Here is a 15,353-nt window from a genome sequence, read left to right on the forward strand (position 1 = left end):
AAGAAGGAAGTTTGTCCTCGCGTGGGTTTTTTCTTACTTGATCCAAATGTGAACAAATATTCATGTCCTTCTTTCTCATCTCAGCAACATATCGACTGTATCCCTCAATTGGTTTAGCTGAGAAAGCCAAAAAGAAGTACCTTCCACCATACAGATAAAATCCATTACTAGGATTACTTTTTACCCTTTGGAAGATTGCAGTTCTCTGTTGATTAGCAGCATAGTATGTCAGAATCTTCCTATTCAAGTTCTGCATGCCCTCCTCCATGGAAGTAACTCGCAAAAATCAATCTAAAACATGTTTATACTTCTCGAGGACTCTATTGGATAGCTCCATAGTCGGCGGAAGACAGTATGCTTTGGTTGGGGTAGTAACCGACCTTCTTATAACCTCTACAACATCATCAAACTGTCTAGTTCTCGCGAGAACTATTCAATAATGGGGATCGGAGTTGCTATCAAGAGAGAACGATTAGCATGATGTCCCTTGTGCACCTACTTCTTCCACCATATCTCTCTTAATCTTACCAAAAACCAGAGCAGCATCACTTCCTGACAACGGAAAACATTCCAATGTACTAAATCAAACGAGTTCCTATGAACGTCAATGGAACACTTCAAGAAGTATACTTACCTCAACCACCTGCGGTGCCTTCATTTGTTCCACAAATGATTTCCTTGTATCCCTTTACTCGTAAATAATAGCAGATTATTTGATCTCATTGTATAAGTAAACTCGATAACTTGTATGAAAACAAGGCCATTGCAATGATTTCAGCAGATAGTGAGTTATCCTTCCTCTGTCTAAATGTCAAAGAGGCGCGAGTTGTAAAGAAAATGTACGTGAAAACATATGTCGTAAGGATGATAGATGCTTAGAAGGAAGAATATGCAGTCCAAACAATAGGTTGATGGCTGAGGCACCACGTGCATACGAGCAATGTGGGACTAGACAAAGTTGGGATCGCGCAGTACCAAAATGTTCCAAGCTTAACAAACACACCTGAATCTCAAGAGTAACTAGGCAGAGAGCCATGTTGAGTTTTTCAAACACCAAGTCATCTCCGAGCTGATCCTTAAAACCCCGCTGGAAGACTAATTATTTGAATGTTTTTTGTGTGGCGGAGGAAAAACTACACGATTATACATGATTAAAATAACTTTTCATGTTTTATAGTACATGTAGAACCCCTTTACCTACTTCATGTGTTCACTTCTTCATATTTTAAACGTGTTTATTGAAAATCCCAACTCTCGACTCTGTCGCACGATAAAGATCCTTGCTTCATATCTAAATAATGTGCAATCACAAGGGAAATCAATTGCTTTGAAGCTTTTGGGGGATTTGGTATTCTTCTTAAAGTTGGATCTTTTATGAAAATCTTGAACGAAAACAGCTGAAATTGCTTCCAGGCAAAATGTGCTTACAGTCCATTTGGATGGTTGGTACGTATTATTTTGTAATGTATCGTATTATATTGTATCATGGTGTATGCACTATAACATATTATTTTAATGAATACAATACTTAACTTGATTGTATTATTTTCTGTTGTTACATGATATCACCCATCAACAATAGATAAACCTACAAAAAAAGTAGAATATTGGGGTAAAGCAATTATAAGAAGAAAAGTTAAGGATAAAATATGATTATGAGTTAATAAACAAAGAACAAATAAGAAAATAGAAATAAAATAATACGATCACATCAAATTAATTATTACAATCAAAACAAATATTATATTTAAACTAACAATATGCCGGGTCGAGAACATTACATAATGAAGTTATTTTGAACTTTTTCTCTTGCATATTTACATCATAGCAGAATAGGAAGACAAGTTTGTGTGCAAAAATGGGTAGCGATAGGAAGAGGAAGGAGGAGAAGATGAAGCATAAGAGAAATTCGCCTTCTTCTCCGAAAGGTAAATTTTTCACTTTTCTTCATCTCTACCAAATTGATAATTTTGCAAATTTATGTTCATATATATATATATGTGTGTGTTTGTGCTTTATATAGCAGATGAAGGGAGAAGCAAAAGGCAGAAGATCAAAGGAGATGAAGAAACTAGTAAAGACAAATCTAGAAAGGAGAAACACAAATCTCATAAATCGAAACGGCGTTCTAATGAAGGTAAAGTTGAGAAATTTACTGATTTTTAGTATGAAAATGTAGGGATTTTGTAAATCAATTGGTATTTCAGTATTAAGGATTTGGGTGTTATTACTGTTGGTAGGGTTTGGTTTGCTTAATTAGTGTAGTGAGTTTGAAATTGAATTGAGAAGTATTTTGCTGCTCACAGAGACCTTTTGTTCTTCTTTTTTTCACTTTAGTTAATTTTTACATGTGGGTTAGAAGATTTTGTCATTCGTTAAGCAACTAAGCGAGAAATTATGGGGCAACCATATACACTAAAAAGAAACAAAAAGGTAACTTCTTGCAAGTAGCTTTACTGGTATTATGTAGGATTTTTGTTTTGTCCCCTAGTTCTACAGGGTGGTGGTTAGACTATCTGTGGCTATGTTATATGGGGGCGGAGTGTTGGTTGATCAAAAACTCTTATGAGCATATCTGATGAGATAAGAGTAGGAATAAAGGGACAAGGTGGGAGTGAACCCCGTGGAGGATAAGATGCGGGAAGTGAGGCTGACTGTTCGTACATGTGGAGGAGATGTGTAGATGTCCTAGTAAGGAGGTGTGAGAGGTTGGCCTTAGTGGGCTTGAGGAGGGGTAGAGGTTGGCCAAAGAAGTATTGGGGTGAGTTGATTAGCAGGATATGGTGCAAGTTTAGCTCACCGAGGACATGCCCCTTGATAAGAGGGTGTGGAGGTCGAGAATTAGAGTAGAAGACTATTAGGTAGTCGGACACATTATTTCTTTTCCTTTCTCTGAGTATTAGTATTCTTCTTGTTTCTTATTATCTTCAGATTTCTATTACTACATGTTGTTTCTTTAGTCTCAGTTATCTTATTATCTTGTTGTTGTTTCTGCAACTTTTTATCGTTCGTCAAGGGTATATAGGAAACAAATTTTCTATCAAGGTAAGGGTAAGGTTTGCATACACTCTACCCTCTCTAGACCCCATGTGTGGGATTACACTAGGTTTGTTGTTGTTGTTGTACGCGAAAATTGTTAGGGGTCATGCAGGATTATTTTGTCTCGCATTTGGTTATGAGTTAATTAGTCCCAAAAACCATTTTGTACTGAATAGGCAGGGATTAGCTAGACCATATAAAAGGTGGGATAAGCTAATCCCATGGGATATTCTTGTTTATACCATCCCAGTAACCAAACGACTCTGTGGAGTTCTGTTTGCTTTGGAAATGATGGGTACTTCCTAAGCCTTCTTCTTGGAAACCAAGTTCTCTGTTCCGATATCCCATTTAGAATGGTGCTATTTACTGAACTATAAGATCTTAGAGTGCAATCAATGCACCGATGTATGATAGGATATCTTATACTACTAATAACTGAAAAGGTCTTTGATTTTTGTGCTCATTTTCTTCAAATAGAGATTGGGTCCCTGCAGTATTGTGATGGAGAGACTAATAGACCCAGCGATAGAGTTATGATTTGGTCAGTGATGATCTCATAGATTTCAGTCAATCTCTTCCAATTAAGACAAGTATCTAAGGCTGGAACACTGGTTCTACTAAATATTACTAACCTCTGTTCTTTGTATTGTTAGGTCTCCCTTCATTGTTTAGTTTCACTCATGGTGATGTCACGGATAGCTTGATAGATCTATTTTATATGATTATTATAGCAAGTGTGGATCTCTGATTTTATGTTATTATGTATGTTTCTACATAGGGACATGTGTAACCTTAAATTGAATGGTTTCCCTATATGTGACTGGTTTGGTGCTTGAAGCTATGTTAGACACACTGACTCACTGGTATTGCTTCAGGTAGGGAGTCGGGGGAAAAGCACAAAAGCAAGAGCCACAAACATAAGGATAAGTTGGTAAGTGCTTCTAGTTTTACACCTACGTCTTCTTTTTAATTTCAAAAAGAGGTTTCTCAGGCTAATCCATTTATTGCCGATAAACCTCCAAGTAGTTTGTCCTCTTCCTCACTTGATTACTCTGTATTATATGTTGTGAAGAAATATTTGTTCTCTGCTCATGTCGTTATTATACTTTGCGCTAATTTGTAGCTGTATGCAATTAGTGTGGGTTTAAGTTGGTGCTGAATTAGGTTGCTGCTTGTTTGGCTTGAATTTATAGTTAGATCTAGTTTTCTTTCTGGTTTGAGCTTTCAGCTAGCCTATGTTCGTTCTTGTAGTGAGTCTTCATTAAAAGCGTTACAGGTCGATGCTTCAAAGTATGTCGTGTAAAGAAGACTTAATGTTTCATTTTCTTCAGTCATGATATCTGAAATCTTGGTTGGACCGTGGATGTTTTTGATTGAAAATAGATAATCCATGTGATATACAAAGTTATTCATATATCATATATATATATGGAGGAATCATGCGGTTAAAACTTAAAAACCTATTGATGACTGTTGTGGTGCAATCAGACTGGCTCAGGTTCACAGTAAGGTGATATTGTTGTATGTTGAATGTCATCCACTCTAACGGAGCTCGAAATGCTTGAAAATTTATTGGACTGTGTGCATTTAGCAGTAACGTAACTATTTCCCCTCGCGTTCCTTCTCCTGACTTACTTTATGAAAACAGTAGGATATCCATTTCCATGTTTGATCTTTTATATGGTTTTGCTGTAACATCTTTCACAGAAAATCAAGTTTGAAGAACTATCAAAGGATGATTATTTCTCTAAGAACAATGAATTTGCTACCTGGCTGAAAGATAAGAAGAAATTGTTCTTCTCAGATCTTTCTTCTGAGTCTGCTCGTGATTTATTTTCCGACTTTGTCAAAGAATGGAACAAGGGAAAGCTCGACATCCAATACTACGAAGGAATCACAACAGCACCACGGTCATCCCATGCTTGGAACATAAAAAAGTAGTGGAATTCCATGTCTCTCTTCTACTTTAGTAGCAGTAGCAGTGACTCTATCCCAGTTGTTCCATGGTTACGCGTTAGGCGCCTTCTTTTTTTTTCTTTGGTAAAACCGTCGTCTTTCTGTTGTAACAACTACTTTGATCTAGCATAGATGAGGTTTATGTTATGTCAAATACTTTGGCTAGCATCGCTTTCAGTGTGAAATTTTGCTGCTTGTTGATTTTGAATGCATAGAAGCCTTTTCGTTCCATCTGTTGTTTTATAACATGGACAGTTCATTCAAATTTGGCCTCAGAGACTAAGTTGATGTGTCTAAAACATAACGTGCACTCTCATAATCGGAGTGCACGTTTAGGCACGTCAACTTAATCTCAACTAGCAACTAAATACTTTAACTCGTCCTCATTGTGTTCAGATATGCCAAACATTTGTATCAAAACGAAAAAAGGAGGGAGAATGTACTAGGAACTTATGAAGTATATACAATATACGCTTCAACAACGTTCCAATACATGCCATATTTTGGGTTGTTTTTAAAAATACATTCAAAAATGAGATGTGGAAAAATCTCAAACTAGAATTTATAAAGTTCAAATCTTGAATCCGCTATTAGCAATTCAGCATTGTCTAATTACAAAAGAATTTTTCTCTACTTATGCTTCTTCACTAGAGTTGCCTATATTGGTAATAGGACCTTTAAACCAATGCCTAGCACTGAAGATCCATGAAGAAACAACAAGAATGACAAGGCCAACGACCGCGACTGGAGTATAGTTGAGAGTTTGATCTGTAATAGGGTAGGCAACAGGCAAAGAGAAGAGCACAGAGATGAGCGCGACCCAAAATACTGCAACCCAACCTACAATGATCCCATAGCTTCCCAAGTTGAAAGGACCTGGAGTGAAGGACTTTCGAGCTAGAGTCACTCGAAACAGGATTGGCAAGGCATAAGCAATGTAAAGCCCGATTGTTGCTATAGATGTCATGGCTTGAAATGCTACCAAGCTTCCAAGAGACTATAGTTAAAATAGACGAAAAAAGAGTGTATTAGTAACTGGAAGGGCGCGAAACAAGCAAATTGATGAATCAAGAAAGCATAAAGTAATAGGCATGCTGACAAGTAGGCACTCTAACTTTGAGAGTGCACATTTAGACATCTCAATTTGGTTTCAGCTGACAACTTAACACTCCAACTCATCCCCATTGTGTTTACGTTGACACTTGACACTGACGTGACACAATGGAGCCGAGTTGAGGGGTTTAATTGTGCATACTCAAACTTAAGAGTGTTTACTTGCCAGCCAAGACCAAGTTTGAGCATCTGTTTATATATGTATTATGCCTAGGTAATAAGTAGAGTAATTTTCTGATATGAATCGTATGTTCTTATTTTGCTCGGGTTTTTTTTAAGGGTATTGCCGGTGTAGGGGAGGTTTAATGTGGTCTTTCAAGATGTAAAAGTATGAATGTTTGTACCGTCAATGCCATGCAAAATGCTATAAAAGCTGACGTCCAGACTGCATTTAGCGGAACCTCATGCTTGTTTACTTTATGCCAGAACGACGAATATGGCATTGCTCCATCTCTGGAGAATGCATAAGCCATCCTGCAAAAGATATTTTCCATCAGTGGCTCTTCTAAAGGATCTTGAGTTATAGAAGGAGAATTTCCAGATCAAGTATATTTACCTCGAGTTGCTAGTTAATGAGCTCATACCACAAAAGAATACGGCAACAGCAATAACACTTAAGCAAACAATTCCACCAACACCACTGCCATATCTACTCTTGAATACATCATAAAAGATTTGAGCAATAGCATAGCCTCCAGAATCATTGTTTTTATCTAACAGATGTGGGATATCTGTAACTGCAAAGGTTATACCAAGTATGTAAGCCCAGCCAGCAAGAATTGATATGCCAATAGCACTTACAATTCCTTTTGGTCCATTCTTATCTGCATCTTTGGTTTCTTCCGTCTGCAAAACAGCGTCAGTGGATAAGAACAAAGTAAAAAATTTACTCACAATCACTTTGAACGAGATGTTCCTAGTTTCACTAGGCCTAATGGAGGAGGAAATTAAGTTTCAAGTAGCATTCAGTTGAGTTGCTGCTATATGTAATCCGCTACTGATATTTTCAAAGACAAGGAAAGTTCTATTGTATTCTCAGATATCTGAGCCTCGTCTCGTTACAAATCCATAACTTAACACTGTCATAGTAGTTTAAAAGGAACAGTATTTTTCATCACTTGTGGAATTTGAAGGGCCTCTGTAATTAATAATTTTAAAAGAGTAACCAGCAAAATGAGTTCACACGACGGCTCCAGTCGACATACTTTAGAAAATAAAGGAAAACAATTAGTATTGCAGAGGAAAAGTATGCAGAACTCACCATATGGGCAGAAGCATCATAACCTGTCAATGTATACTGGCTCATGAGAAGTCCGAGGACGAAGATATAGAGTTTATTGTTGATTCCATCCTCATTGACAGTATTGAAGTTAGTAAACACAAATTTAGCGCTAGCTCTTTCTGTTGCAACCATTGGGATCAAAATCATAAGAAGAAAGACACCTGTAATCATTAATTCAGAGCTGAGCAAATGCGTAATTCCATAATTATGAGGTCGAATAGACAAAGGTTTACTCCAATGTACCTAAAACATTCCATGCAGCGGCTAGTTGTCCAATGAAGGACAACCATGAAATCGGAAGACTGTTTAATAAAGCATGTAAAAGCAGAATTCCAGCGTGAAGGGCGATAACCACATATTTGGAGGCCTGATATCCGCCACCATTTAATCCACCAGTGCTAAGAAGAATTATTACCTGAACTAACTGAGCCAATGAATAATCTACACTTGTTGTGACAGCCCACTGCAATCAGATTTTCGGTTGTGGATTAGAGTTGTTTAGTATGGTGAATCAGCTAAGCCCAATTAGACACTAAAATTGTGAATGGTAATACGAGTAATTCTTCACGATACCTGACCAACAATGTTGAACCTGCAATACCAAAAGGAAAATTTTACTGAGAGAGAAGCAATATGAATGTAGAAACCATCAGTTTTGTCAAAAAGTAACTTATGACAGCTGAATGTTGCACAACTGACAGAGGCATGAGCTACCAGAAGATAGTTCAATAATTTCATATTCTGCTAAATCTAATATTGAAAGTCAGTAGATGATAAAAGGTACCAAGTAAAGAATTAAAAAGCGGTCAGCATCCCATAGAGTTCAATATTTTCATTTTTTATGTGTGTTTCCTCCTGTTTTACCTTCTCTTTGTTTGCTCTACAGTCTACCCAATGATATATTACTTCTAAGGAACTTAGTGTCTAGCAGCCTTGAACTTAAACTCGCACATACAGTTAAGGAACTCATTGACAATGTAGGTCGTCCTAGCGCAGCTGCAATTTTTCAGGAACATTTATTCTGATTGTCAAAAGTCAAAACCATATTCTGATTGTGCATTTCTCACACTATGAATTGCGGAAGAACCGTCTTTTGCCGAAATCAAGCCATAACTATGGATCGAGTTATTGTCTCCAAAATGCACAGTTGGTTAAGCAAATCAGCATCAACCAGATATGCCTAAAACCCAAACTAGTAGGGGTCAAAAACATGAATCATCTATGTATTCGGCTCCATCTGGACCTATTTCATTTCAATTCATAGAGGATTCATTACTACGGGGATTTCTCATAATTTGAGTATTTAATATTGACCGTCAACCTACTGTAAGTCTGTAATGCTCCTCCTTTATCCGCACTAGGACCAGTTATGTGGAGCTTACATACAAGTTCACATACTTGTAAGATTAATAAAATCATGCTACTGCAAAAGGCTTGACAATCAATACGATAAGTTAATCCAGGCTAACATACCACCAACTAAGGGTGGAATGTCAGTCCCGTGCTTGAATTTTTCTCTTTGATATCTGAGACCCTGGGGACCAATCGCGCACGGACTGCTGATTGATTAACACAAGAATACTTGTAGGGAAAGTGAAACTAGTTAGAACTCAAAAACTGTCTTTCCTAGAATCCAGAACTCATAAACCCAAAGTCCTAACTTGGCCTTGACTGTTCCAAAATACTACAAACTCCAAATATTACAAACTAACCCAACAGAAACTTTGAGGGAGTTCTTGTATTTATAGAATTTGATAAATCACTTCTCTAAAAATTCATTCTTTTCACAAACAGATGATATGACTGTTCCTAGGGGCAGAGCTACAAGCTGGTCTACGGGTTCGGCAGAATCCAATACCTTCGATCTAGATCCTATAATTGTGTTAAAAAATCCACTTGATATATAAATAACTTATTCAGAACTCGGTCAACTGTCTTTCCTATAATTCAAAACTCATAAACTCAAAATCTAACTCCACCTCTAACTATTCCAAAATACTACAAACTCTAAACATGTCACAAACTAACTCAATAGAAACAATGTAAAGACTAAACAAGAAAAGCAAAAAATTACCAGCCGGTGATCCAAGAAGCAAAACGTGCCCCATTTGGACCAGCAAACTTAGCACTCCAATAACAAAATTCAGACCTCACAAACTCAAAATCCTAACTCCCCCTCAGACTATTCCAAAATACTATAAAGAACCAAACATCAAAAACTAACTCAACAGAAACAATTTAAAGACTAAACAAGAAAAGCAAAAAAAATAAAAAAAAGTCAAGCCAGTGATCAAAGAAGCAAAAGGTGCCCCACTTGGACCAGCAAGCTTAGCATTCCAATAATAGAGTTCACAACTCATAAACCCACAATCCTAACTACTCCAAAATACTTAACTCCAAACATCACAAACCAACTCAGACAGAAACAATGTAAAGACTAAACAAGAAAGCAAAAAAAATTACCAGCCAGTGATCCAAGAAGCAAAAGGTGCCCAGCTTGGACCAGCAAGCTTAGCACTCCAATAATAAAGACCCCCAGAAGTTGGATAAGAAGAACAAATCTCAGCCATTGACATTCCAACAAACAGTGTAAATGCGCCAGCAATTAGCCACCCATAAACATAAGAAACAGGTCCACCAAAATTCAAACCAGTACCCATCAATGTATTCAAACCAGTAAGCACTGATACAACAGAAAACGAAAACGCAAAATTCGACAACACCCTGCAATAAAACAAAACCCCAACAACCCAAAAAAACCCAATAAGCAAATAATCAAAAAAGATTGAATTTTTTTTACTTTTTTCAAGAAATTAAGAAATGGGTATTTACGAAAGGTCTCTTTTCAGTTCTTGTTTGTATCCTAGTTCATGTAGCCTTGCATGGCCTGAATCAACTTCTTCTCCATAACCCATTCTTGACTTTTTCTCCTCTGCAACTTTGCCTTCTTCAAAATCCCTTTTGGCTGACTTTCAACAAAGATTTTGGATTCACATAGAAAAATCAGAACTTTCTGCTACAAAATGATTGTTTATTTGTGTTTTTTGGTGGTATTTTAATGGAGTTTTGTGGAGTGAAAAGAGCAGAGTATGGTTCAAGAAAGAAATTGGAAGGTAGTGTGAATTAATAGGCAAAAATTTGAACTTTTGAAGGCCATATGTTGACAGATAAAGAGTCATAGACACACATGGGAACTGTATTATTATGTTAATAGTAATAAAAAGCTCATAATTGCATATGCAAATTGAAAGATTAGAAAAATCTGAATTATTGGAAGTTGGTATTTTATAGTATTAAAATATGATGAATATTCTTTTGAGTCGTACTTGTCTCTACATGACTTATAAGTTACGAACTTAAATAATAGAAATAGTTATTAATATTTGTATTAACTCTATATTATACCCCTTGAACTATGGTGCTTGGCGTAATCGTCTACGTCACGTTCCTTGAGATATGGTCCGTCATGGGACGTCATCATCAGACCCTTTAAGGTTCGATCTTTCTACGAACCTACTCATATGAAATGTTTTATAGACCAGATTATTTCTTTTTCTTTTTTTTTTGTTACATCAAGCTATGAATACGAGTAAAGTTATTAGAGATAAGTGGACGAGTTGCTTGTTCAATCAATTTATGGTCCACTCAATGTCGTGTTGATGTGGGAGAATGTCGCTATTGATGCAAGATAGGAGAGAGGAGAGAGTTATTTGGACCTATTTTTTAAATCAATCTCCAATTCTTTAGTGTTTTTATTAGTGAGTTATAAGAAAGTTTAAATTTCGAATTAAAAATGAGTTTAACACAACACAAGACAAGACAATTTGTTCAGTTATCCCGTAGCGCAAAGTCTAAGAGGAGAGATTCTATACATAACTTATCACAAATGGTATTTTTATTATATGTATTATATTTTTCATAAGATATCAACAACAAAAAATTAGAATACGTATATTTATAAATAAAATATATATAATTTTTGTAAGATAATTCTTTGTAGAAAATCATTTTATATATATTTTTAAATATATCATAATATCCATGTGATTATTGAAATACCTTATCAACATACATAACTATGAATCTTTTTAAAATAATGCAAAAAGATACCAATGATATTAAAATTCTCAATTGGAGGTTGTTGGCATGTGTAAAAGTCAAGAGGGACGGCTATTTCAAAATATTATTTTATTCAATGACATGTGTAAAATAAATATTTAAATATATATTTTTATAATCATAAAATCAAATCAAATTGATACACTACACATGTTTCTCCTTATAATCATATTTTTAAAAGATAATCAAATCAAATTGATACACTATAGTTATTTCTCCTTTCTTATTTTTTTCGGAAAAAGCATAAATTTTCTTTTAAATTTATCTCAAAAAATTAGTTGTATACTTAAATTATCATCGTGATATATTATATACATTTACTATTCAAAAGCGAATGATCTTGCACTCTAAATTTATGCATATAACTGATTTTTTGAAATATGTTGATATTCGTTATATTTGTGCTTTGTACTATTTATTTTTCTATGAACGTTATATAATATTTCTCTTGGACTATATATCAACTAATTAATATCATAATCATCATATTAATATATATCACAATTCTGTTTATTTTAGTTAAAGAAAATCCAACTTTAGTATTCCTAAGAATTATTACCATAAAGTCAATATTTCATATCATTCTCTTTTTTGGCTAAACCCCAAAAGAAGTACTAGTGGTACCAATGTGTTAGATATTTTTAAAATGAATGAATGAACCACAAAAAATGCATGTATTTTAATGTCAAAAAAAGAAGTTTTTTAGTGATATTTTTTTTTCTCATATTTTAAAGGGAAAAGTGTTTCGTAATACGATTTTTTTTTAATATATTCACGATTCGAATTCGAAATTATTAAGTTGATTGAATTAACATTCTCAGTGGATTGAACAATGATCTGAACACAAAAGTGTACAATTTCATCTCCTTTTCACATATTGTGTCAATAAATTCAGGTGATTGGATAATGATCTTAACACGAAAGTAGACCGTTTCGTCTCATTTTCACATGGTGAGACTAATAACACCTCGAAAGAAAAAAGAAGTCAAAGAGATTAAAAAAAGATATCTACCGTAAAAACGTGTCTACATTAATCTATTTGTTTGGTCCTTTCACAATTTTTTTATCACAAAAAAACATGAGTAATCAATTAAATATCAAAGTATTTATCAAACGACTACTTAACTTAAAATGACATTATATTGTTTACTTTAAAAGTCATTATCATACAAAATGTGAAAAGCTATTAATTGTTGATTCTACATTATTATAACTATTACGAATTATATGCATATGTGTGTGCGTTTTATGATATTATTATTAGTAACCTGTCCTCTAGGACACATCTTTAAGGTGAGACATTAACTAATTTAAAATATGTTATAAAATAGCAAAAATTATTTATTTAGATAAATAATTACTTTTGAATTGAAAAATAGTTACTATCGTAAGGTTTTAAATTTAATATATAAAACTTCATGATGATGACTATATTTCAATTACAAGATTGAAAAGTGATTCATAGCTCGCGTTATTACTATTTTGTAAACTGTCTCAATTACCCAAATAATACATATTTGCACTACATAAGAAGACATTAAGATCAATATATATAATCGCTCTTTTTTTAAGAAAAAAAATCTATAATTTGATTAAACTCAAAATTTTTACTAAGGATAGAGACCTTAATAGTCCAAAATAGCAAGATATACAAAGCAAATAAGGCAACAAATAGTAGTAAAAAATAAAGAATAAGATACAACACAAATATTAAATAATACTATTGTAGACATTGAAATTTTTTGAGACTCTACAAGATATGTTCGATTCTAATTGGACTCTACAAGACGTGTTCAACTTCCAAATAAGGTACTTAGAGGTTACTCAACCCTAAACAGTTAGTTCATGCCTATATAAAGGGTAGTATATTCCCTTTAAAAGACATCTCGAATATTACGCAAATTCATAGAATATTTCTAAGGAGATCAAATTTAAATCACCCTAGTTCGAGAAATACAACACAAACAACCCTGAAATCATGGATAAATATCTTTTGAAAGAAGAATCTTAAGATATTTATCAATAAAATTATGTTTCTTCATATTTTATTTGTGATTGCAGTTTATTTTCTATCACTTTAAAATTTATCGAAACTGACTATTATAAACAATGAGAAGATGAGACAAAACCCTTCCTCTCCATGTGAAAATACGACAAACTACCTACTACCCTTCTACACTCCCTCGACCTCCGCACCTTCCTATCTTCTCGAACTTATTACTAAAAAATATGAAAAATGTTAAAATGAACATTTAACTAGAGAGGAGAAGGAAATGGGCCTTACCAGCCAGTAATCCAAGCAGCAAATGGGCCAATCTTGTTTCCAGCCAATTTAGCACTCCAATAATAAAGCCCAGCAGAAGTTGGATAAGCAGAACATATTTCAGCCATAGAAAGGCCCACAATAAGTGTCATTAATCCAATTATGGGCCATCCACAAACAATAGTAACAGGCCCACCAAAAGTTAGGGCCTGGTTATACAATGTTGATATACCAGTAAGAACTGATACAATGCAAAATGTCAAAGAAAAGTTTGAAATGAGCCTGTTCATAAAGCCCAAAAAACAATAAGTTAGGATCTTTACACGAATAGTCAGTCAGATTGCACATAAAAGGTCATTCATAGTTCATCCGAATTCAGAAGCTTTGGTTCAAACCTTGTATATAGATCTTGAACCCATTAATTAAAATGAAATAAGTTGTGATTGAATAATTTTGAACTCAAACTCATAATATTCAAAACATTGGATCTATTAATTGTGCCTATATAATGACAATAACATATCCCCTGTAATTCTACAAAATAGGATCTGAAGACAGTAGAGTGTATGCTTTTTGTGATAGACGTTTGATTAAAAATAAGATATAGTATAAGGTAATAAACATAGGGAAAGAAATAACTGAAATGAAGACAATCATCGCAAAGTACTATAAACAATCTGTTGAATCATCCTAAACAGTAGTCATAACAAGATACAACCGACAATTGAAGTGTCAAAAACCCACAAAAATAACCAAACTCAAAGAACAAGAAACTATAAGAGTAAGTGGGACACCACTAAACTATCTAGAAACATCATATTCTCGATAAATCAAATAGATGAACGAAAAATAAAGAAAGAACGACTTACGTAAGACCACGATAGAGTTCTTGCTTGTAACCCAATTCTCTAAGTCTAGAATCATCATTTGAAGAACTAATTTTGTTTTCATTTTCACCAAGGAGATGATAAGAACCAGTTGAGGATTCTGCTTCCATATAATTTGTCATATTTTGCTTTGATTAGTTGGTTGGACCAAGTAATACAAAGAAGTAATAAGAAGTGAAAAGGACAGAAAGCAAAGTCCCCACTAAAAATAATACTAATATGTTTGCTTTATATATAAAAAAAAATGTATATATTTTTCTATGTTTGTTATGACTTTTTTTAGGAATATAAATGCCCACCTAAGTCCTAACTGTCATAAAAGACCTAACAAAAGCATGGGTAACATTAAATAAACTTTGGGAGCTAGAGCCACCACAAATAATGAATCTTGTTGTATGCAGAGACCGAGTCAAGGTTACGAGGTTGGAGGTTCTAAATAAATTTTTTTTGGGATTCAAGAATTAATATACATATATTTATTTAATTTTTTAATGCAAATATAGGATCTACGAATAAGCTAGTGGATTCGTCTGAATCCATGAACCCCGCCTAGCTTCGCCTTTGGTCATACGCGATTTGGATTTTGTTGAAATTTTAGTATAAATATTAAATATCAAATAAAAGCATTTAAAAAAATAACTTCATATTTGTAAAAAGAGTGTTTGATAGGGAGGAAAAATATGTTAATTAGTAG

General features: G+C 34.2%; 2 protein-coding genes across 5 annotated transcripts; one reads left to right on the forward strand and one right to left on the reverse strand.

The window, feature by feature from the left end:
* The first annotated feature begins 1,775 nt into the window (after positions 1 to 1,775).
* On the forward strand, positions 1,776 to 5,226 carry LOC107018928 (style cell-cycle inhibitor 1-B). Of its 2 annotated transcripts, none has more exons than XM_015219519.2 (4): positions 1,776 to 1,928; positions 2,024 to 2,137; positions 3,915 to 3,970; positions 4,747 to 5,226. In XM_015219519.2, the coding sequence occupies exons 1-4, from the start codon at positions 1,859 to 1,861 to the stop codon at positions 4,978 to 4,980; spliced, it is 474 nt and encodes a 157-aa protein (XP_015075005.1). In that variant the 5' UTR covers positions 1,776 to 1,858; the 3' UTR covers positions 4,981 to 5,226. The 2 variants fall into 2 exon arrangements, with proteins under 2 accessions (XP_015075005.1, XP_015075006.1); XM_015219520.2 differs by having other exon boundaries at positions 2,027 to 2,137.
* Positions 5,227 to 5,453: 227 nt separating this feature from the next.
* On the reverse strand, positions 5,454 to 14,844 carry LOC107020204 (amino-acid permease BAT1 homolog). Of its 3 annotated transcripts, none has more exons than XM_015220497.2 (8): positions 14,642 to 14,844; positions 13,794 to 14,054; positions 7,964 to 7,982; positions 7,634 to 7,853; positions 7,370 to 7,551; positions 6,665 to 6,954; positions 6,453 to 6,582; positions 5,454 to 5,992 (listed from the first exon to the last, which is right to left on the reverse strand). In XM_015220497.2, exons 1-8 carry the CDS (start codon positions 14,779 to 14,781, stop codon positions 5,630 to 5,632), a joined length of 1,605 nt encoding a protein of 534 aa, XP_015075983.1. In that variant the 5' UTR covers positions 14,782 to 14,844; the 3' UTR covers positions 5,454 to 5,629. The 3 variants fall into 3 exon arrangements, with proteins under 3 accessions (XP_015075983.1, XP_015075984.1, XP_027772750.1); XM_015220498.2 differs by lacking the exons at positions 13,794 to 14,054; positions 14,642 to 14,844 and adding exons at positions 9,854 to 10,114; positions 10,223 to 10,720; XM_027916949.1 differs by lacking the exons at positions 13,794 to 14,054; positions 14,642 to 14,844 and adding an exon at positions 10,223 to 10,716.
* Positions 14,845 to 15,353: the final 509 nt, after the last annotated feature.

The sequence above is a fragment of the Solanum pennellii genome, chromosome 5 (genome assembly GCF_001406875.1).
Source record: "Solanum pennellii chromosome 5, SPENNV200".
Lineage (NCBI taxonomy): Eukaryota > Viridiplantae > Streptophyta > Magnoliopsida > Solanales > Solanaceae > Solanum > Solanum pennellii.